This window comes from Symphalangus syndactylus, chromosome 5, assembly GCF_028878055.3.
Source record: "Symphalangus syndactylus isolate Jambi chromosome 5, NHGRI_mSymSyn1-v2.1_pri, whole genome shotgun sequence".
NCBI lineage: Eukaryota > Metazoa > Chordata > Mammalia > Primates > Hylobatidae > Symphalangus > Symphalangus syndactylus.
In genome coordinates, this window is record NC_072427.2 from 122,152,791 (window position 1) to 122,175,911 (window position 23,121).

Sequence of the window (23,121 nt, forward strand, 5' to 3'; positions counted from 1 at the left end):
TTAAAAAAGAAAATAAATAAATCTGAATATATAGAGAAGAAAATAAACCTGGGCCACAGGATAAGCATCTGCTCAAATTGAGTTTCCTGACCCTGGAATGGCATTTGGAAGACTCACCTATAGTCAGACCTCTTCAAGGAATATTTTCTTTTATAACCAAAGCCATAGGATGTAAGTACAGAATAGGTACTTCAAGTTGGTGTTAATTCTGATGTCTAACAACAGAACATTGTCTTGCAGAATGCTGACCCTGAGAATTACCCATAAAGGTGGAGCTGATTGGCAACCCTTTGAGTGCTGAGAAAAGAGTGATTGATTAGCAGCAGGCAAAGGAATGATATTAGGTTCAAAATACTTTCTGTAAGAAAATGTTTCTATTGAGGTGAAAATCAACAGGAAACAACAGGGTCAGATAGAATGTAGGAGCTGGAAAGAGACAAGGTTATCTACTCCCAAGGTCCTTTCTGGATCTGGTCCTTTCATTCCTGAGCAAGGCTACATAGCTGTGTAATGAAAGTGCTAAGCCTCTAATGCGTTTTCCTTTATTCTCATTCTGTTCTCTTTTCCACTCTACCTGTGTGTCTAATTGACACTGGAATCCTTGGAAGTAAAAGAACCTCCATTTGGTGCCAGTATATGTTGTTATAAATAAATACAGTGAACATTGGGAGAAATATTTTTCAACATTAGAAACTAAGAGGCAAAATGACATCTACTTAACTTTTCTCTCAGTTCTTTGTCCATCAATTCTATTGAAATATTTCTAGCATCCTGCAAAGTCGTCTCAATGTATTGTTACAGTACTGGAATGAACCTCCACAAATACAGAAGTTATGAAATAGTTTATTAGTGTAGAGCCTTCAATTTGGCACCAAACTACTAATAATATTTAGGCATAAATCAGAGATACAAGTAAGTAGATACATATGGATATATATATAGATATATGTATCTATATATGGATTGGGATTGGCTTAAGGGAAATGGCAAATATTCAAAGGGAATCAATATCAGAATTTCCTTAATATTTTTTATATAATAATTGTATAAAATCAGAAAATTAAATGATAGCCAAAACTTAAATCATAGCACAGCTTATACTATATTTTTTGGTGTTTCTTTAGGCCATCTGAAGAAGGAACATTAAATGGTGAGTCTGTGTGGTAGATTTAATGTGAAAAAAATGAGAATCTTACATGATCTGTTATAGCAAACACCACATTATTCTAGGTAAGACATTTTAGACTTCAAGCTAGAAAAAGCCAAGGTATTAAAGAGTTCTTTCCTCATATACTTTCTCCTTACTATAGATGTTTCACAAACACACGAACCACCCTGTGAATGATGATCTCTTTACTGTCACACTTCCTCCCTGCTACTTGGTCTCTGCTATACAGCCTGCTCCTTTTCTAATATTCCATCTGTTTTAACAAATGAAACTTTTAGTCAGCTGAGTTATTCTTGACCACCTTGACTTTGTACTCACAAAGTCCTATTGCATTTACTTCCTACATGTCTAAAATCCATCCTCCACTATACATCCCACTGCTCCTTTCAGCTTAGACCATTGCTTTGTCAAACTTTTATTGAAGTGTATAGTGCATACAGAATAGTGCAGAATTCAGTGAATTCTTACAAAGTAAGTATAGCCATGTAATCAGCACCTAAAAACAATTTTGCCTATATCCCCATTCCTTTGTTTCTACTTCTTACAGTCCCTGCCCCTAAATAGTTTCACCTATTTTGGGGTGTATGTGCGTGTGTGAGTGAGTGCATGTATGTGCATATTGGCTATATAAATGAAATTGTACAGTATATACTGTTTTGTGTCTTGCTTCTTCCTCTTAACATATTGTTATAAAATTCATCAATATTACTGTGGATAGTGGTAATTTGTGCATTCTCACTACTATATAAAATTTCCTTATGTAAATATATTGAATTTACTTATCCATCCTGCTATTTGGTGGTCATTTCAGTAGCTTCCACTGTATGGCTATTATGACTTGCTGCTATAAGCATTCTTGTTCATGTTGTTTGATAAACATATATATTTATTTATTATTGGCATATGCCTAAGAGTGGAATTGCTGAGTCAGAGTTAGCATGTGTTCACATTTGGTAATTACTACCAAATAGGTTTTCAAAGTGGTTATACCAGTTTGGGGTCCCTGCCTGTAGTTTTGCTTCTCATCAGTGTTCTATTCTGCCATGCTTCCCCGCCCCCAGCCGAGAAGGAGTCTTACTCTGTCACTCAGGCTGGAGTAGGGAGTACAGTGGTGTGATCTTGGCTCACTGCAACCTCCGCCTCCCAGGTTCAAGCAATTCTTCTGCCTCAGTCTCCCGAGTAGCTGGGATTACAGGCATGCACCACCACACCCGGCTAATTTCTGTCTTTCTGTAGAGACCGGATTTCACCATGTTGGCCAGGCTGGTCTCTAACTCCTGACCTCATGATCTGCCCACCTCCGCCTCCCAAAGTGCTGAGACTACAGGCGAGAGCCACTGCACCCGGCCTGATTTTTCTAAAAGATCTGATCTGGTCACTCCTCCACTTTACATTTTTCCCCATTGTTGTTTAGTAAAATCCAGTGCTCTTCCTTAACATGACATATTTGGCTTTTAATCCCCGCCCCCCCACTTTAGGCTCTTAATTCCACGCCCCCTCCCCCCCAAAGACAAGATCTCTCTGTCACCAGGTTGGACTGCAGTGGCACAGTCGTTGCTCACTGCAGCCTCAACCTCCTAGGCTCAAGCAATCCTCCCACCTCTGCCTTCTGAGTAGCTAGGACCATAGGTGGGTGCCACCTTGCCCAGCTAATTTTAAAAATCTCTTTTGTTGATAATGGGGCCTTGCCATGTTATCCAGGCTGGTTTTGAACTCCTGGCCCCAAAGCAGTCTTTCCACCTCAGCCTCCCAAAGTTTTAATGATTACAGGTGTGAGCCACTGTGCCTGGCCTCCTCTTAACAATTTGATATTCCCTGTTTCTGTAGCTTCACCTCCTGCAGTTATCCCTGTACTCTTGCCCATTAATTTGTAGTCTTAGCTGCATATTCAAATCATTTGTAGAGAATCATTTCTATGATGACACATACTTACAGAATTAGAATATTTTGGAGTGACATCTGGGTGGGTGTATGTCCAAAAAGCATTATAGGTCCATCTTCCCCCTTCTCTTACTCTGAGATAGCCTTTGACGTCTCCTCAACCAGAAGGCATTAGGTACTCCTTCTATACAGTCGTACAATGTGTGCACACATGTATGTGTATATACACATTTTTAAAGTATATTTTTATATTATACAGTATTAAAACTGTTGGCTAACTTCCTTTTCCTGCAAGACAGTAGGTTTCTTTTTATTTGTGTTCTAGAAACTTAGCACATAGCAGATTTGACTTGTCTTTGTCTTCTTGCAACATTTAAAGGTCAATTCCACACACACACACACACACAAAAAGATGGGGGAAGGGCTTCTGATGGGTATGTTTCACATTCCAGAAGTTCATCTTCTCATGGTAGACCTGCCAAAATAGTTACATGGCTACAGTCCCCAACCCCCAAACATCAAAATCAAAGAGAGATTTTTCTTTTTGAGTGGGAGGTATGGGAGGAGTGAGTTTATGGCAGGAGTTAGGATAGTGTGCAGCATAATATGCTCTTCACTTGTAGGTGTCTAAATGCACAGCTCTCACTAAAGTGGCATAATGAAATAGGGTAATATAGCACAGTGGACATATTTTATCCCTAATTTTTTCTGTTTTTGTGAGGAACAGTTACACGATGGAAATTCAAAATGATTTTATGAGAATATCCGGGTTAAAATTTTTGCTGTACTAGTACTTTTTAAATGGTCTCATTTGTTTATTTGCCATTCTAGGTCTCACTTCTCCATTTAAGCCAGCTATGGATACAAATTACTATTATTCAGGTTAGTAATATTAAAAACAAAATTTAATAGTATTTTGAACCTTTACGGATTTCATTATTTCTCTCTCATTTTTATGCAGCTGTGGAAAGAAATAACTTGATGAGGTTATCACAGAGCATTCCATTTACACCTGTGCCTCCAAGAGGTAAATCCAAAAATTAAAGAAATAAATAAAAGTGAAAATTAGCTGTTTAATGATTTTTAGCTATAATATAGAATGTGGGTGGGATTACATTAAGAAGTATCAATTTCAAATAAATTCTTGATTAATCTGACTACTACAAGGGTGAGGTATGTTTGAATAGAAGAAGGGAAGCGTCAGAAGTATTGAATTTCTCTATTACTGGCATATTCAGAAGCAACAATACATTCTAATTCTAAAAAGTTCTTGATCCACTATCTAGTAATGTATATAAATTGACATCACAGTGTCCATGAAACAGATAGCTCTAACTTCTAAGTTTAATTCAGAAGCGTGTAGAATTTTAGTTGCTTTTTTAAAGGTTTTCTATAAAATGCTCAGAATTTCAAAAATGCCTAACATTACACATGAATTCAAAGATATTATGAAAGTATCCTTGATTTCTTACCTATTGCTATTAAATTTCTTTTTATAAAACTACATCTTGGGCCGGGCGCGGTGGCTCACGCCTGTCATCCCAGCACTTTGGGAGGCCGAGGCGGGCGGATCACGAGGTCAGGAGATCGAGACCATCCTGGCTAACACGGTGAAACCCCGTCTCTACTAAAAATACAAAAAATTAGCCGGGCGAGGTGGTGGGCGCCTGTAGTCCCAGCTACGCGGGAGGCTGAGGCAGGAGAATGGCGGAACCCCAGGGGGCGGAGCCTGCAGTGAGCCGAGATCGCACCACTGCACTCCAGCCTGGGTGAAAGAGCAAGACTCTGTCTCAAAAAAAAAAAAAAACTACATCTTGGTCCATTTTATCTTCTGTTCCTTACTTAAAGATGCCTGCTAATTTTTAGTTTACTTTGTCGTTTTTAAAAAGTCACAATTTAATCTTAAACTGTTTCCATTCGTGTTGCAGGGGAGCCTGTCACAGTGTATCGTTTGGAAGAGAGTTCACCCAACATACTAAATAACAGCATGTCTTCTTGGTCACAACTAGGCCTCTGTGCCAAAATAGAGTTTTTAAGCAAAGAGGAGATGGGAGGAGGTTTACGAAGAGCTGTCAAAGTACAGTGTACCTGGTCAGAACATGATATCCTCAAATCAGGGCATCTTTATATTATCAAATCTTTTCTTCCAGAGGTGGTTAATACATGGTCAAGTATTTATAAAGAAGATACAGTTCTGCATCTCTGTCTGAGAGTAAGTGTCAGTGAATGTTTAATAGTGGAACATAATTTAAGCTTTATATTTTAACTTTTGAAATATCAGTAAGCCAAATATAATCTTAGTTTAAATATTAAACAAGGGTTCTCCCCACCCTCCCTTTTATAGGAAATTCAACAACAGAGAGCAGCACAAAAGCTTACATTTGCCTTTAATCAAATGAAACCCAAATCCATACCATATTCTCCAAGGTAAATCTTTAATTTTTTTCTGGGATCTTTTATTATATGGATAGCAGTCTGTTTTGACCTTCATTTTTGATGTTGAATATTTAATTATCCATTTTGTGGATCAATTAGAATTTTATTAACAAAACTGCTAGTAATATTTATAACTTTTTTATAAGGTTCCTTGAAGTTTTCCTGCTGTATTGCCATTCAGCAGGACAATGGTTTGCTGTGGAAGAATGTATGACTGGAGAATTTAGAAAATACAACAATAATAATGGAGATGAGATTATTCCAACTAATACTCTGGAAGAGATCATGCTAGCCTTTAGCCACTGGACTTACGAATATACAAGAGGGGAGTTACTGGTACTTGATTTGCAAGGTAAATTTATTAAAATATTGCTAAGGTGAAATTCTGCAGTAGGTTCTCACCTATTCATATGTTATACAGAATCTGCTAATTTATAGATAAATAAAATCTTAGGCCAATAGAAGCTATAAAAAAGCAAGTTAATCACAGTCATAGCATATAGCCATCAGGGCCTTGAGTAATAGAATCTGGCTATCTTTTTTTCGTTCCCCCACCCCCTACCCCACACCTAGACAGAGTCTTGCTCAGTCACCCAGGCTGGAGTGTAGTGGTGCAATCTCAGCTCACTGCAACTTCCGCCTCCCGGATTCAAGCAATTCTCTTGCCTCAGCCTCCCAAGTAGTTGGGATTACAGGCACCTGCCACCACGCCCAGCTAATTTTTATATTTTTAGTAGACAAGGTTTCGCCATGTTGGCCAGGCTAGTCTTGAACTTCTGACCTTGTGATCTGCCCACCTCAGCCTCCCAAAGTTCTGGGATTATAGGCGTGAGCCACCACACCCGGCCTGGCTATCTAAATTATTCTTAAGATAATACAGATGTTTTGATAAGCAAAAACATGTAAGAATTCCCTATTCTAAGATAGGCAGTCTAGTATTTCAAAAGTATAAAGACTGTTTCTTTAAAAATAACAAATACCTCTATTATTCCTGGTGTTTATGTTACCTGTTATTGTGAACTAAACTACCTAAAAATTTAGTGGATTTAAAACAACTGCCATTTTATTTCCTTATAGTTCTTTTATTCAGAAATTTGGATGGGGCATAGTGGGAATGTCTCTCTCTGCTGTCACCTCAAAAGATTGGAATGGCCGGAGACATTGAACAGCTGGACTGGAGTCAAATGTCTGAGGTCTCTGTTCACTGTCAACTAAATTCCTCAATTCTTCAGTGTTCTCTGTCTACATGGCTAGCTAGCTTGGGCTTGCTCACAGCATGGTAGTTTCAGGTATTTAGACTTCTTACATAGCAGCTGGCTTCTTGTAGAGAGAAGGCAGAAACTCTTAAGGCTAGGCCCAGGACTGAGATTCCTTCTGCCACGTTTTACTGATCAAGGCAACTTGCAAGGGTAGCCCACATTCAAGGGGAGGCAAAGTAGATTCAGCAGTTGATGGGTAGAACGACATGCATCTGTAGAGGGAAAAATTGCTCATAGCCATCTTAGCAGATAGACTGTGTTTCATACATATGAAAGAACAAAAAGAAATGGTGACTGCAAGAGGGCAGGTTTGCTTGGAGTAATGTCTGCTGAGCTTCACAGTGAGTCAGAGGAAAGTTAAATTGAGCAAGTTGCCAGCTCTTCTCTTCATTATGGCTTCCATAATTTTTCTCCCTGAAGAGCAGACTTAATTTCAAATGTAAACACAGACCAGATTTTAAATCACATGAGAACAATTGTTTAGAATGTTTATTACTCAGTGACTCTTTAGTGTACAGGTGTAAATATAAAAGATTTGTTGAAAAGCAAACAGGTATTGATTGAGCTCAAGAATGAAAATCTATGTAAAAACAACTATACTTTTTTCAGTAGTTCACACCTTTATAAAAATGATTATGGTGGTGTATGTAGTGAAAAACTCTCTGATGTCCATTATGAGTTAGGCCAATCCAATTAATTTTAAAAATTACAAGCATACATTAGAGATACTGTAGGCTCAGTTCCAGACAACTGCAACGAAGCAAATATTGCAATAAAGCATATCACATGAATTCTTTGGATTTGCAGTACATATAAAAGTTATATTTACACTATAGTCTAAAGTGTGTGATAGCATTGTGTATGAAGAACGGTGGATATACCTTAATTTAAAAATACCTTATTGTTAAAAAATAGTAAGAATCATCTAAGCCTTCATCAAGTTACAGTCTTTTTCCTGGCGAAGGGTCTGGCCTCCATGTTGGTGACTGCTAACTGGTAGTTGCCGAAGTTTGCGATGACTACATGACTGCAGCAATTTCTTTTTCTTTCTTTTTTAAAAAATAGAGGCGGGGTCTCTTTCTGTCGCCCAGGCTGGAGTGCAGTAGCTCAATCACAACTCACTGCAACCTCAAACTCCTTGGGCTCAAGCCATCCTCCTGCCTCAGCCTCCTGCATAGCTGGGACTACAGGCTCATATCACTGCACACAGCTAATTTTAAAAAATTTTTGTAGAGATGGGTGTCTAACTAGGTAGGTCAGGCTAGTCTTGAACTCCTGGCCTCAAGCAGTCCTCCCGTAGTGCTAGGATTACGGGCATGAGCCACTCTCTGGCCACAGTGAAGTTTGCCACATTGATTGATTCTTCCTTTCATGAAAGACTTTTCTGTAGCACGCAGTGCCATTTGATAGCATTTTACCCACAGTGGAACTTCTTTCAAAATTGGAGTGAACCCTCTCAAACCCTGCTACTTTATCAACAAAGTTCATGTGGTATTCTAAATCCCTTGTTGTGATTTGAACAATGTTCACGGTATCTTCACCGAGTAGATTCCATCTCAACATAATGTTTATTGAACAATTTTTACATAGGAATATCTTAGATGATTACAAGTTAAACAATGTAGCAATATATAAAGAACAAAGTGTTCCCATCTTTTTTATTTCTCTACTTCTGTGAAGACATATACACAGAGACTTTTTCCCCTCTTTTTTATTATTTTGTTTTGTTGTGTTGGTTTTACCCCAACTGGGATCATGAGATTTTTTTTTTTTCCACTTTTTTTTTCTGCCTAACGATATATCATGGGCATTTTCTAGAGTTATTTCTTTAGTAAGCTGCGTGATAGTCTATAGTGTAGCAGCTATAGCATGATTTACATCTATGTTGATAGACATTCACTCTATTTTTAGTTTTTTGCTTCTACAAACAGTGCTTGCAGGAAACCAATGCACTGCTACTTTTATTTCCATAAAGTAAATTCCTAAATTGGCTTAGAAAAGAGATTAGTACAATTTTAATTTTAATAACAACTGCCAGATTACTTTCCCAAAAGCTTATCAGAAATCATACTCAGCATTCTATGGAAGTTTCCGCTTCTCTGCAGTCTTTCCAGTATTGAATATTCTTAATGTTTGCCATTCTATTGGATGGAAAATAGTGTTGTGTTTTAATTCTGGTTTTTCCTTTTGTGAAATTGAACCATTTTATTAGATTTTGCTCTAATGGGTTAAATATTTGTGATTATTCAAAATATCAGTAGGTGTTAAGTGTGTGTGTGTGTGTGTGTGTGTGTGTGTGTATGTATATGTGTTTATATATACACACATGAATATATAAGAGACTGGAAGAATTTAATCATAATACTTCTGGAGAGGGCTAGAGGTGAAGAAAGATTTTCACAATCTTACTCTTTGTGTTACATGAATGTTTTGCAAGAAAATGTGATATGTGTTAATGTGTGTGGTTTTTTTCCCTTAAATCCCAAACACTTGTTTGCTTGTTTTTTTTTTTTTTTGAGACGAATTTCACTCCGTTGCCCAGGCTAGAGTGCAGTAGTACGATTTTGGCTCACTGCAACCTCTGCCTCCCGGGTTCGAGCGATTCTCCCGTCTCAGCCTCCCAAAAGTAGCTGGGACTATAGGCACCCACCACCACGCCTGGCTAACTTTTTTTTTGTATTTTTATTAGGGATGAAGTTTCACCGTGTTGGTCAGGCTGGTCTTGAACTCCTGACCTCAGGTGATCCATCCGCCTTGGCTGCACAAAGTGCTGGGATTACAGGCGTGAGCCACTGCGCCTGGCCAATCCCAAACACTTTTAAAATCCTATGGATTATTCCTTCATGTACCAAATTGTTCTTTGCTAACTAAGGTGAAACAAGGGCAGATTGACCAGACCTTTTACAAGTAAGGAGGTATTTGCATCCTTGGTGCTGTAGGATAAGGAACTTAATGCCTACCTACCAACTCTGATGTTTAACTCTTGTTCACATTACAAGGAGATACGCCTCTCCCTGGTAGAATGCCAGGGTCATAAATCAAGTTATGAAATATCAAAAGAGAAGAACTACACTCCTTTGAATAGTTTAACATTGTAATGATTGATGATACTATAACATCTCTTAAGATGATTTTTATTATGCAGATGTCAGTATTTATGTCAGTTATATAATATAAATTGTTTGTCTTTTTTATATACACATACAAAGGTGTTGGTGAAAATTTGACTGACCCATCTGTGATAAAAGCAGAAGAAAAGAGGTAATAAGTTTTAACTATTTCATTAAGGCATAATTTCACATTTTATATTTGTACCTCATAAACTGCCACTTTTTTTGTTGGTTTTTTTTTTTTTTTTTTAATTACCAATTCTACAGATCCTGTGATATGGTTTTTGGCCCAGCAAATCTAGGAGAAGATGCAATTAAAAACTTCAGAGCAAAACATCACTGTAATTCTTGCTGTAGAAAGCTTAAACTTCCAGGTAAAAAATTTCTTAATCAGTATAGTATATAAATTGTTATGAAACTTGGTTACTACAATACCTCATAAGGCCAGAGGTACAAATGTTTAATGTAATGGTCTCTAATTGTGCCAGCTTCAGCAGCTTCTTTGCGAATACATATTGTTGGTTATAAATGAATCTGTGTTTTCTTTCTTTCTTTATACAAAGTTCATTAATATATTATGTGTCTGCAGAATGCCAGGAATTGTGTTCAGTGTTGAAAGTAGAATATCGAACCAGACAGCTATGTCTCTGCCCTCATGGAGTTTAGCATCATGTTGACTATTGACAAGATTATCAGGGAGTTACAGGACTGATAAATGCCAAGAGAGAGGAAAAAACAGAACAGAGTGCTATAGAACATGTAAGCAGGTCCCTTAACTCAAACCCAGGTCAGGGAATGATCCTGGGAAACTAACATATTTGCCTTTACTTGGAGAATGAATAGGCCTTCAAGTTAGCCTTGCAGAAGAATTGAGAAAAGGCTGTTTGATCAAGCAGGAACAGGAACTGTAAATATATTGTCTCATGATATTAACATCATCTTTGTATGCAGAGAATTACAAGTTTTTGTTAATTAAAGCACAAACCCGTGGTTGTCTCTCTTTGATGTGCATCATAGTCCCCTGTGGAACTTTAGAAAAAAATTACCTTACCAGGAGCAGTGACACACGCCTGTAGTCCCAGCTACTCAGGAGGCTGATACCAGAGGATCACTTGAGCTCAGGAGTTCAAAGCTGTAGTGCCTACTTCAGCCTGGGCAACATAGTGAGACCCTGTCTCTTTTAAAAATTAAATTAAAAAAAAAAATTACACATGTCTGGGGCCCACCCTTGAGCTGTTTGTTTGTTTGTTTGTTTATTTTTGAGACAGGGTCTCACTCTGTTGTTCAGGCTGGAGTGCAGTGATGCGATCTCAGCTCACTGCAGCTTCTACCTCCCAGGCTCAAGTGATCCTCCCACTTCAGCCTCCCAAGTAGCTGGGACTACAGGCACGTGCCACAACACCTGGCTAATTTTTGTATTTTTTTTTTTTTGTAGAGATGGGGTTTTGCCATGTCACCCAGGCTGGTCTCAAATTCCTAGGCTCAAGTGATCCACCTGCCTCAGCCTCCCAAAGTGCTAGGATTACAGGCGTGAGCCACCACACCCAGCCTTTGTGTATTTTTGAAAGTCCCACTTCACATGCCCAATATTGTAGTAGTTAAGAGCTTAGACTTGAGAGCCAGGATGCATGGCTCCAGAGAATACCTACATCACCAAGGAGTTTTTGAGGACTTAATGAGTTGGTTTTGCGAGATACTTAGTACCAGCCATATAATAAGTATTATTAGGTATGTAAATGGTACTCTTTTTTTAAATTTGTTTTTTATTTATTGCTAGTATACAGAAATGCCATTGATTTTTTTGAGCATATGTCCCTGCAACCTTGCTTAACTTTTTTAGGAGCTTTTTGTAATAGACTTCTCGGGATTTTTTTTGTGTAGACAGTAAAGACAGTTTCTTTCTTTTCAACCTGTGTATCTTTTTTTTTTTTTCCCTTGACTTTTTGCACTGGCAAAGATTTCCAGCACAGTATAGAATGGGTGTAGTGAGAGTAAACATATTTGCTTTGTTTCTGATGTTAAGGGGAAGGCAATCTGTCTTTTGACCATTAAGATGATGTTAACTGTAAGGATTTTGTAGATGCACTTTATGAGGCTGAAGAAATTTCCTTCTACTCCTTGTTTCTTTTTTTTTTTTTTTTTTTTTTTGGAGGCGGAGTCTTGCTCTGTCACCCCGGCTGGAGTGCAATGGTGCGGTCTCTGCTCACTGCAAGCTCCGCCTCCCGGGTTCACGCCATTCTCCGGGTTCACGCCATTCTCCGGCCTCAGCCTCCCAAGTAGCTGGGACTACAGGCGCCCGCCACCGCGCCTGGCTAATTTTTTTTTTTTTTTTTTTTTAGTAGAGATGGAGTTTCACCATGGTCTCGATCTCCTGACCTTGTGATCCGCCCACCTTGGCCTCCCAAAGTGCTGAGATTACAGGCTTGAGCCACTGCGCCCGGCCTACTCCTTGTTTCTGAAGAATGTTTATCTTGAATGGATATTGAATTTTGTCAGATGGTTTTTTTCTGCATCTTTTGGTATGATCATGTGGTTTTTCTCCTTTAATAGGTTAATATAGTGTATTACATCGATTGATTTTTTTTTAATGTTGAGCCAGTATTGCATTCCTAGAACAAACCACACTTTGTTGTGATACATATCTTTTTTATTTATTGTTAGATTCAGTTTTCAGTAATATGTTGAGGATTTTGCATCTGTGTTCATGAAGAATATTGGTCTGTGGTAGGTTTGTTTTATGGGGCACTATGTTTGTTTTCTTTTAGTATTAGGATAATACTTATAAAATAAGTTTTATTTTCGGGAATAGATTGTATAGAATTGATATTGTCCCTACCATGAATGTTTGATAGGATTTTCCAGTCAAACCATCTTGGGCTGAAGTTTTCTTTGTCACAGGGTTTTAAACTAAGCATTTAGTGGGGAGGGGGAAGGGATAGCATTGGGAGATATACCTAATGCTAAATGACGAGTTGATGGGTGCAGCACACCAACATGGCATATGTATACATAGGTAACAAACCTGCACATCGTGCACATGTACCCTAAAACTTAAAGTATAATAATAATAAAAAATAATAAATAAAATGAGCATTTAATTTCTTTAATAGAGATAGGACTGTTGATTATCAAATTCTTCTTGAGTGAGTTTTGGTAGTTTGTGTCTTTTAAGGAATTGGTCCTTTTTTTTTAAATTGTCAAATTTGGGGGCATAAGGTTATTTATGCTGTTACCTTACTATCTTTTTAATATCTGTTAGTTCTGTGGCAAATCCCCTTTTTCCTTATGGCAGTTTGTGTCTGTGCTCTTTGTTTCTTGATCGACGTGGCTAGAGGTTTATCAGTTTTATCGATACCTTCAAAGAATCGGTTTTCGTTGTCATTGTTTTACTCTATTGCTTTTCTGTTTTCAATTTATTTGATTTATTCTTTTTATTATTTCCATGTTTATACTCGCTTTAGGTTTAGTTTGTTCTTTTTCTAGTTTATTAAAGTAGAAACTTAGATTATTGATTCTCAGATCTTTATTTTATTTATTTATTTTGAGTTGGAGTCTCGCTGTGTCACCAGGCTGGAGTGCAGTGGTGTAATCTCTGCTCACTGCACCCTCCTCCTCCCAGGTTCAAACGATTCTCCTGCCTCAGCCTCTTGAGTAGCTGGCACTACAGGTACGTACCACCACACCCAGCTAATTTTGTATTTTTAGTACAGTCAGGGTTTCACTATGTTGGCCAGGATGGTCTTGATCTCTTGACCCTGTGATCCACCCGACTTGGCCTCCCAAAGTGCTGGGATTACAGGCATGAGCCACTGCGCCTGGCCTCAGATCTTTATTTCTAACAAGAGATTTAGTGCTATAATTTTCCCTCTAAGCATTGTTTTAGCTCCATCCCTCAAATTTAGGTATATTTTATTTTCATTTTTATTTACTTGAAAATAGTTATAATTTCAGTTGTTATTCCTCTTTGATGTATGGATTGTTCAGAAGTGTCTTGTTTAGTTCTTAAATACTGTAAAATTTTCCAAATGTCTTTTATTGATTTCTTGCTTAATTCTATTATAAAAGAAACATACTTTGTACTATTTCAATTAAATTTTTTTAACCTTACAAGTTTATGGAGCTGGGTTCGGTGGCTCACACCTGTAATCCCAGCACTTTGGGAGGGCGAGGCAGGTGGATCACCTGAAGTCAGGAGGTCGATACCAACCTGGCCAACATAGTGAAACCCCGTCTCTACTAAAAAATACAAAAATTAGCTGGGTGTGGTGGTGGGCGCCTGTAATCCCAGCTACTCAGTAAGCCAAGGCAGGAAAATCACTGGGACCTGGGAGGCAGAGGTTGCAATGAGCCAAGATCGCGCCACTGCACTCTGGCCTGGGCGACACAGCGAGACTCAGTCTCAAAAAAAAAAAAAGAGTTTATGGTCTCTGAGCATTCCATGTGCTTTGGAAGGTAATATATATTCTGCTGTTGTTGGATGGAGTATTCTGTAAATATTAATTAAGGAAAGTTTGTTGCTAGTGTTCAGATTTCTTATATCCTTGCTGGTTTTCTGTGTATTAGTTCTATTGATTAACTAGAAAGAAAGTCTCCAAATATAATTGGATTTGTCTGTCGTGCTTTTCAGTTCTATCAGTTTTTCCTTCATGTGTTTTGAGGCACTGTTCTTAAATGCATACACATATACTATTGTTAATGTCTTCTTGGCGAATTGATTGTTTTATCATTGTGTATTAATAATATCATGGTAATTTTCCTTATTTTGATGTATACTTTTTCTAATATTAACATAACCACTCCAGCTATCTTTTGATTAATGTTTTCATCATACACCTTTTGCTAGTCTTTTTTTCAAAACATACACACACACGTATATATAATTATATTTAAGGTGGGTTTCTTGTAGACAGCATATACTTAGGTTCTTGATTTTGTTTTAAATCTAAACAGTTTCCATTTTTTAAGCCAGCACGGTACCCCTGTAATCCCAGCACTTTGGGAGGCTGAGGAGGGCAGATCATTTGAGGTCAGGAGTTCGAGACCAGCCTGGCCAACATGGTGAAACCCTATCTCTACTAAAAATACAAAAATTAGCTGGGCATGGTGGTGGGTGCCTGTAATCCCAGCTACTTGGGAGGCTGAGGCAGGCGAATTGCTTGAACCCGAAAGGCACAGGTTGCAGTGAGGAGAGACTGCACCACTGTGAGACAGAGTGAGACTCCATCTCAAAAAAAAAAAAAGCAATCTGGCCCAGATCCTTCATTTTCTAGATTATATAATTAAAGTTGAGATGATTTGCTCATTGATACACTTACTAGTTAACAATATAATTAAGATGAGCTATAATTGTGTTTCTCTCCACTGTTCTTTGTACAATAATTGCAGATTAGCTTGTATCCCTAAAGCCATACTGATAGTCTTGAATTTAAAATTTATCAAAAATAATTAATATAGTTGCAAATATGTTTGGATTATTTAATATAGGCTGTTTCTGAGATTAAAATTAACAGTTTATGATTCAGTGAGGTCAAATATTTTTATTTTAAAAACATAAAAAATTAGTTCATATTCTGAGTATCAGTTATATTTTATATGGAGATAAAAATATAAGGGTTTACACCATGGCACACATATACCTCTGCAACAAACCTGCATGTTCTGCACATTTCCTTTTTTTTTTTGGAAATAAAAAACATACATATATATATGTTTATGCATGACTTGGTTAGTTTATAATGTTGATATTACTGCATTGTTTCCAGTTCTGCAACTATTTTCATATATGTCTGTAACTTCTTAAGTGATTTCTTCTTGTCCCATACCTATAAATATGTTTATATACTGATCATAGCAAATCTATCTGAAGACTTAACATATTTCCCAAGCTCCTGTTTCTGTTCAGCTACCTATATTTCTACTTGGATACTATTTTATGTTATGTTATGTTATTTATTTTATTTCTTGAGACAGTCTCACTCTGTCACCCAGGCTGAAGCGGAGGGGTCCATCCTTTTGGCTTCCCTGGGTCACATTGGAAGAAAAATTGTTGGGCAGGCACCATAGCTCCTGCCTGTAATCTCAGCACTTTGGGAGGCCGAAGTGGGCAGATCAGTTGAGGCCAGGAGTTCAAGACCAGCTTTGCCAATTATGGCAAAAACCAGTCTCTACTAAAAATATAAAAATTGGGCACCTAGCTGCGCGCCATGGCCGGGTTGCTGGTGTTGCTGGGCCCGCAGGCAGGGTGGGCGCCCGGGTCCGGCCTCGCGCCACCTGGCTCCTGGGCGCCACCGCCCCCTGCGCCCCGCCACCCCTGGCCCTGGCCCTGCTCCTGCTCCCACCCAGGCCAGAAGCCCGGCTGCTTCGCACAGCGCGCGGGGACTGCTGCGGCCACCAGGACCCCAGCCAGGCCACGGAGACAACAGGCAGCAGCGTCAGCTGCACAGAGGAGAAAAAGCAAAGCAAGTCACGGCAACTAAAAAAGATTTTTCAAGAGTATGGCCCTGTTGGCGTGTCATTGCACATTGGAATCTCATTAATCTCCTTGGGCATATTTTACATGGTTGTGTCAAGTGGTGTGGACATGTCTGCAATCCTGCTGAAACTCGGATTTAAAGAGTCCCTGGTACAGTCAAAAATGGCAGCAGGCACAAGTACCTTCATGGTGGCCTATGCAATCCACAAGCTGTTTGTGCCAGTGAGAATCAGCATTACGCTAGTCTCTGTGCCCTTGTTTGTCAGATATTTTCGAAAAGTGGGAATTTTTAAACCTCCAGCTGCAAAACGTTAATGAACTCTTCAGTTGTACATACTGAAAACCTACTTCTTCTAAATTACACAATTTGGATTGGTTTTAGGGTTGTAGGGTTTCTTTTGGAGAGGTAGGGGGCTAATTGCTATGTTCTCATGGATAAACTTTGCCAGCAAAAATCAGGCTTTTGAACAATTTTAATTTTTTGCCTCATTAAAAAAAAATACATATATATATAAATTGGCCATGTGTGGTGTCACATGCCTGTAATTCCAGCTACTTGGGGAGGCTGAGGCACAAGAATCACTTGAACCCCGGAGGTAGAGGCTTCAGTGAGCCGAGATCGTGCCACTGCACTTCAGCCTGGGCAACAAGACCTTGTCTCAAAAAAAAGAATTGTCTTGGGCTACACATAAAATACACTATCACTACCATAGCTGATGAGCTTTAAAAAATTGCAAAAAAATGCCATCATGTTTTAAGAAAGTTTATGAATTTGTGTTGGGCTGCATGTGGCCTGTGGGCCGAGGGTGGGGCAGGCTTGCTATAAACCATCTTTAGTAATGTGTCCAATCCAAAATTCTTGATTTACATCTCCCACCCTACATAGGACTCTGTTTCCCCATCTTATTAATGGTTACCCAGTTGCTCAAGTCCAAAACCTAAAACTATGCAATTCTTCTTTTCTGTTGCCCTTCATAGCCAGTTCATCAAATTCTGTCTGTTCTAATTTTGAAATCTCCCTAGAATTCATCTGCTCTTCTCTGTCTTCGTGGCTACCACCTTGTTTCCTGGACTGCTGCCACCCATCCTCTCACGAGAGTTTTCACAGTCATCAGAATAGTTCTTAAAACAAATCTGATGATGTTTCTCTCTTGAGACTGCTTAAAACCTTCCAGTGGATTTGTATTGTATCTGTACTTCTCATCATAGCTTGTATCTTCTAAATCAAGATCAGCAAACTTTTGTAAAGGGCAAGGTAGCAAATATTTTAGGCTTTGTAGGCCATGTGGTCTGTCCCAGCTACACAATTCTACCATCTTGGTGCGGAAATAACCACAGACTGTGAACAAATGAGTGTGACTGCATTCCAGTAAAACTACTTACAAAAACAGGCAGCAGACCAGATTTGGCCCACAATCTGTAGTTGACAATCTTGGGCCATTAACTGCTGCTTGAGCTCAATTTCTACTAGGTTTCCTCTCATTCACTATGTAGAAGCCACACTGTCTTCTTACCATTCTCAAAGCACACTAAGTCCATTTCCTTCTGATAGTCTTTGCAGTTAACCCTCCCTCTGCCTAGAACACTGCTCCTAGAGCTTTGATAGTTCACTTCTCAGTATTCAGGTATTTACTCAAATCTCTTCCTCTGGCTTTCCTGCCCAGACCTGTTTGAAACAATCACCCTATACCATCTTCCATCTGTCCCTCATTATAATTCACTACACTCTTTTCTTCAAAGCACTTTTTTTTTTTTTGAGACAGGATCTCACTCTGTCACCCAGGTTGAAGTACAGTGGCATGATCTTGGGTCATTGCAATCTCTGCCTACTGGGGCTCAAACAATCCTCCCACCTCAGCCTTCTGAGTAGCTGGGACTATAGGCACACACCACCACACCTGGCTAATTTTTGTATTTTTTATAGAGACAAGAGACTTCACCATGTTGGCCAGGCTGCTCTTGAACTCCTGACCTCAAATGATTCTCCCACCTCGGCCTTTCAAAGTGCTGGGATTACAGGCGTGAGCCACTGCACCCTGCCTTCAAGGCACTTTTTACTGCTTATAATTCTGTCATTTTTCTGTTTGCTTATTTTTTGTCACCCACTAGAATATAAGCTCACTGAGACCAGGGACCTTGTCTGGTTTGTTCACTGCTACATTCCCATGCCTACATGAGTTTCTGACTCATGGTCAATATGTAATTATTTGTTGAATGAATGAATGACTTCATTTTTATGTGTATAAATTTGGTGGCTACTGAATTTATAACAACCTGATGGAAAACAAGTCTGACATGTTTGGAGAAAAATTGATTAGAAATGTTCCTAATTCAGCCGGGCATGATGGCTCACACCTATAATCCCAGCACTTTGGGAGGCCAAGGCAGGTGGATCATCTGAGGACTGTAGTTCGGGACCAACCTGACCAACATGGTGAAACTCTGTCTCTACTAAAAATACAAAAAATTAGCCGGGCATGGTGGTGCATGCCTGTAATCCCAGCTATTCAGGAGGCTGAGGTAGGAGAATCGCTTGAACCCAGGAGGTAGAGGTTGCAGTGAACCGAGATCATGCCATTACACTCCAGCTTGGGCAACAAGAGTGAAACTCCATCTCGAAAAGAAAAGAAAATTTTCCTAATTCTCCATTTCTAAGAAATACTAACTTTTTTCTTTTCTCTCTCTTTTTTTAATTGTTTTGGGTGTTCAATGTAGATCTGAAGAGGAATGATTATACGCCTGATAAAATTATATTTCATCAGGATGAGCCTTCAGATTTGAATCTTCAGCCTGGAAATTCCACCAAAGAATCAGAATCAACTAATTCTGTTCGTCTGATGTTATAATATTAATATTACTGAATCATTGGTTTTGCCTGCACCTCACAGAAATGTTACTGTGTCACTTTTCCCTCAGGAGGAAATTGTTTGGTAATACAGAAAGGTGTATGCAAGTTGAATTTGCTGACTCCAGCACAGTTAAAAGGTCAATATTCTTTTGACCTGATTAAGCAGTCAGAAAGTCCCTATAGAATAGAGCTGGCAGCTGAGAAATTTTAAAGGTAATTGATAATTAGTATTTATAACTTTTTAAAGGGCTCTTTGTATAGCAGAGGATCTCATTTGACTTTGTTTTGATGAGGGTGATGCCCTCTCTTATGTGGTACAATACCATTAACCAAAGGTAGGTGTCCATGCAGATTTCATTGTCAGCTGGTTTATTGCCATTCAACTAGGGAAATGAAGAAATCACACAGCCTTTTGGTTAAATAGCAGTCAAAATTTTCCTCAGTGTATTTAGTGTGTTCAGTGATGATATCACTGGTTCCCAACTAGATGCTTGTTGGCCACGGGAAGGGAAATGACTTGTTCTTATTCTAGGTTCACAGAGGTATAAGAAGCCTGAACTGAAGACCATTGTCAAGAGGGACGGTATTTATGAATCAGGGTTAGGCTCCATATTTAAAGATAGAGCCAGTTTTTTTTTTTAAATAGAACCCAAATTGTGTAAAAATGTTAATTGGGTTTTTTAAACATTGTTTTATCAAGTCACTGTTAAGTAGAAGAAAGCCATGGTAAACTGATATATAACCTAAATTATAAAAGCAGAAACCTAACTCACTCGTCAAGGGAAGTTACCTTTTGAGGAAAGTTGAAGTACTTTTTCCCTATCTGTATCTATAGCAACAACCCAGAACTTACATACTTCTCCAAAGATTTTATTGATTGTTATATCAAATCAGAATGTAAACATGAACTCTTGCATATATTTAAAATTGTGTTGGAACATTTGAACATGAATGCTGTTTGTGGTACTTAAGAAATTAATTCAGTTGGATTATCATTATGTGATACTGGCAGATTGCAGTGCAACCTTATGCCAATAAAATGTAATTTAACAGCCCCAGTTATTGTTGAATATTCAACAATAACAAGAGGAAAGCTTTTCATCTAAGTTTTATGTTTTAATTTTTTTTCTTTTTTTTCTTTTTCTTTTGTTTCCTTGGTACTAATTTTAATTTTTATTTGGAAGGGAGCAGTATAAAGCTTATTTGTATTTAGTAGTGTATCTCATAGATACAGACAAGGCAAGAGATGATAAGCTGTTTAAATAGTGTTTAATATTGATTGGGGGTGGGGAGAAAGAAAAAGTGTATTAAAGATATTATATACGTTTTGTATATCATTAAATCTTTAAAAGAAATGAAATAAATTTATTGTTTACAGATGTTTAGTGAGTTTAATCATTCTGAAAAATTATCTGACATTTTCAGGGTGTCAATTTGAGTATCAGTTTTTTTAAGTGAACCATTTGTATACCTATGCTTTTGATCTATCCTGTACAGTATTTAAATTAATACTGATTTCTTACTGTCTTCTTAGAAATCTGTTTTTTGTTAGGCCAAAAAAGGGCAATATGGGCTGTCTATTGATTTTTAATTTTATGTTGATTATTTTCACAGGATTATAATAGTAGCTACACTTTTTTTTTTTTGAGACGGAGTCTCGCTCTGTTGCTTAGGCTGGAGTGCAGTGGTGCAATCTCAGCTCACCACAACCACCGCCTTCTGGGTTTAAGTGATTCTCCTGCATCAGTCGCCTGAGTAGTTGGGACCACAGGCACACGCCACCATGCCCGGCTAATTTTTATATTTTTAGTAGAGACAGGGTTTCACTATGTTGGCCAGCGTGGTCACAAACTCCTGACCTCGTGATCCACCCATCTCGGCCTCCCAGAGTGCTGGGATTACAGGCGTGAGCCACCATGCCTAGCTGCTAACACTTATTTAGTGCCTACTGTGTACCAGACATTACTCAAGTATTTCACATATATTAACCTACTTAATCCTTAGAACAATGTTATAAAGAAATAGGTGTTATTATCCTGTTTTGCAGATTTGAAAATCAAGGTGCTAGAGAGGTAAAGTAACATTCCTAAGATTCTTACGTTTATTTAATAATAAGTAGCAACGGTAGGATTTGAACCCAGGCTGGCTGCCTTTCATCTATACTGTTTTTGTTTTGTTTTGTTTGTCTTGGTGGGGTGTGGTGGCTCATGCCTGTAATCCCAGCACTTCGGGAGGCCAAGGCAGGTGGATCACTTGGGCTCAGGAGTTTGAGACTAGCCTGGGCAACATGGCAAAATCCTATCTCTGCTAAAAAAATACAAAAATTAGGCCGGGTGCAGTGGCTCACGCCTGTAATCGCAGCACTTTGGGAGGCCAAGGAGGGTGGATCACCAGAGGTCAGGGGTTTGAGACCAGCCTGGCCAACATGATGAAACCCTGTCTCTACTAAAAATACAAAAAATTAGCCTGGCGTGGCGGTGAGTGCCTGTAATCCCAGCTACTCGGGAGTCTGAGGCAGGAGAATCGCTTGAACCCGGGAGGTGGAGGTTGCAGTGAGCCCAGATCATGCCATTGTGCTCCAGCCTGGGCAACAGTGCGAGACTCCGTCAAAAAAAAAAAATTAGCTGGATGTGATGGTGTGCACCTGTAGTTCCAGCTACTTGGGAGACTGAGGTGGGAGGATCACTTGAGCCTAGGAGATCGAGGCAGCAGTGAGCTGAGATCATGCCACTGCTTTCCAACCTGGGCAACAGAGTGAGATCCTGTCTCAGAAAGAAAAAAAAAAGAGAGACAAGCTCTTGCTCTGTTGCCCAGGCTGGAGTGTAGTAGCGTGATCACAGCTCACTGCAGCTGTAAACTCCTGGGTTCAAGCGATCCTCCTGCCACTGCCTCTTGATTAGGTGGGACCACAGGCATGCACCACCACACGTAGCTAATTTATTTATTTATTTTTCATTTTTATTTATTTTTGTTTTTTTGAGTTGAAGTCTCACTCTGTTGCCCAGGCCGGAGTACAGTGGCACAGTCTTGGCTCACTGCAACATCTGCTTCCAGGATCAAGCAATTCTCATGCCTCAGCCTCCAAAGTAGCTGAGATTACAGGTACCCACCATAATGCCTGGCTAATTTTTGTATTTTTAGTAGAGACAAGGTTTCACCTTGTTGGCCAGGCTGGTCTCAAACTCCTGAGCTCAAGTGATCCACCTCCCCCAGCTACCCAAAGTGCTGGAATTATAGGTGTGAGCCACCATGCCTGGGTAACACCCAACTAATTTTAAATATATATTTTGTAGAGATGGGGTCTTGCTGTGTTGCCCAGGCTGGTCTCAAATTCCTGGGCTCAAGTGATCCTCTCGCCTGAGCCTCCCAAAGTGCTGGAATTGCAGGCATGAACTGCTGCACCCAACCTCATCTGTTGCTGTAAGTTATGTGCTGTATTGACTCTCAAGCATGATGACCATTGGTGGTTTCTGTACCATTTCCTGTTACTTTACTGAAACCCACCTACTCCATTAACTTCTTGGGTTAAGTCTAGAAAGTAACAGTTTACTTGTAAACCACATTTCTTATCCCCAATAAGTATTTTTTTTAAGATTATTGAAGTTTATTATTACTACCCTATGATGTGAAAGTGTCATTTGCTTAATCTTTTTAATTTTTTATTCTCAACCTCATCTTACTGAAGAGGATAAAAACTCTTTTACCATAGTCTTAAAACGTGGAATTCTCGGCCAGGTGCAGTGGCTCACGCCTGTAATCCCATCAGTTTGGGAGGCCAAGGTGGGAGGATCACTTGAGGTCAGGAGTTCGAGACCAGCCTGGCCAACATGGTGAAACCCCATCTCTACTAAAAATACAAAAATTATCCGGGTGTGGTGGCGCATGCCTGTAGGCCCAGCTACTCAGGAGGCTGAGGCAGGAGAATTGCTTGAACCCAAGAGGCAGAG

General features: G+C 39.1%; 2 protein-coding genes across 17 annotated transcripts in view; both read left to right on the forward strand.

Annotated features, from left to right (window-relative positions):
- The window catches only part of TRPM7 (transient receptor potential cation channel subfamily M member 7), a 136,658-nt gene extending 116,105 nt beyond the window's left edge, over window positions 1–20,553 (forward strand). For 13 of the 16 annotated variants that reach the window (XM_063639440.1, XM_063639441.1, XM_063639444.1 and 10 more), the window contains 9 exons: window positions 1,125–1,150; window positions 3,881–3,931; window positions 4,011–4,076; window positions 4,978–5,261; window positions 5,394–5,476; window positions 5,632–5,837; window positions 9,954–10,005; window positions 10,122–10,228; window positions 19,042–20,553. In XM_063639440.1, coding sequence (XP_063495510.1) covers window positions 1,125–1,150; window positions 3,881–3,931; window positions 4,011–4,076; window positions 4,978–5,261; window positions 5,394–5,476; window positions 5,632–5,837; window positions 9,954–10,005; window positions 10,122–10,228; window positions 19,042–19,172 — 1,006 coding nt within the window. In that variant the 3' untranslated portion in view covers window positions 19,173–20,553. The other 3 variants (XM_063639438.1, XM_055279092.2, XM_055279093.2) reach the window with 3 other exon arrangements.
- LOC129481947 (protein FAM210B, mitochondrial-like) lies at window positions 13,140–16,750 on the forward strand. The gene is made up of 2 exons (XM_063640013.1): window positions 13,140–13,188; window positions 15,944–16,750. The coding sequence occupies exons 1-2, from the start codon at window positions 13,140–13,142 to the stop codon at window positions 16,639–16,641; spliced, it is 747 nt and encodes a 248-aa protein (XP_063496083.1). The 3' UTR covers window positions 16,642–16,750.
- Window positions 20,554–23,121: the final 2,568 nt, after the last annotated feature.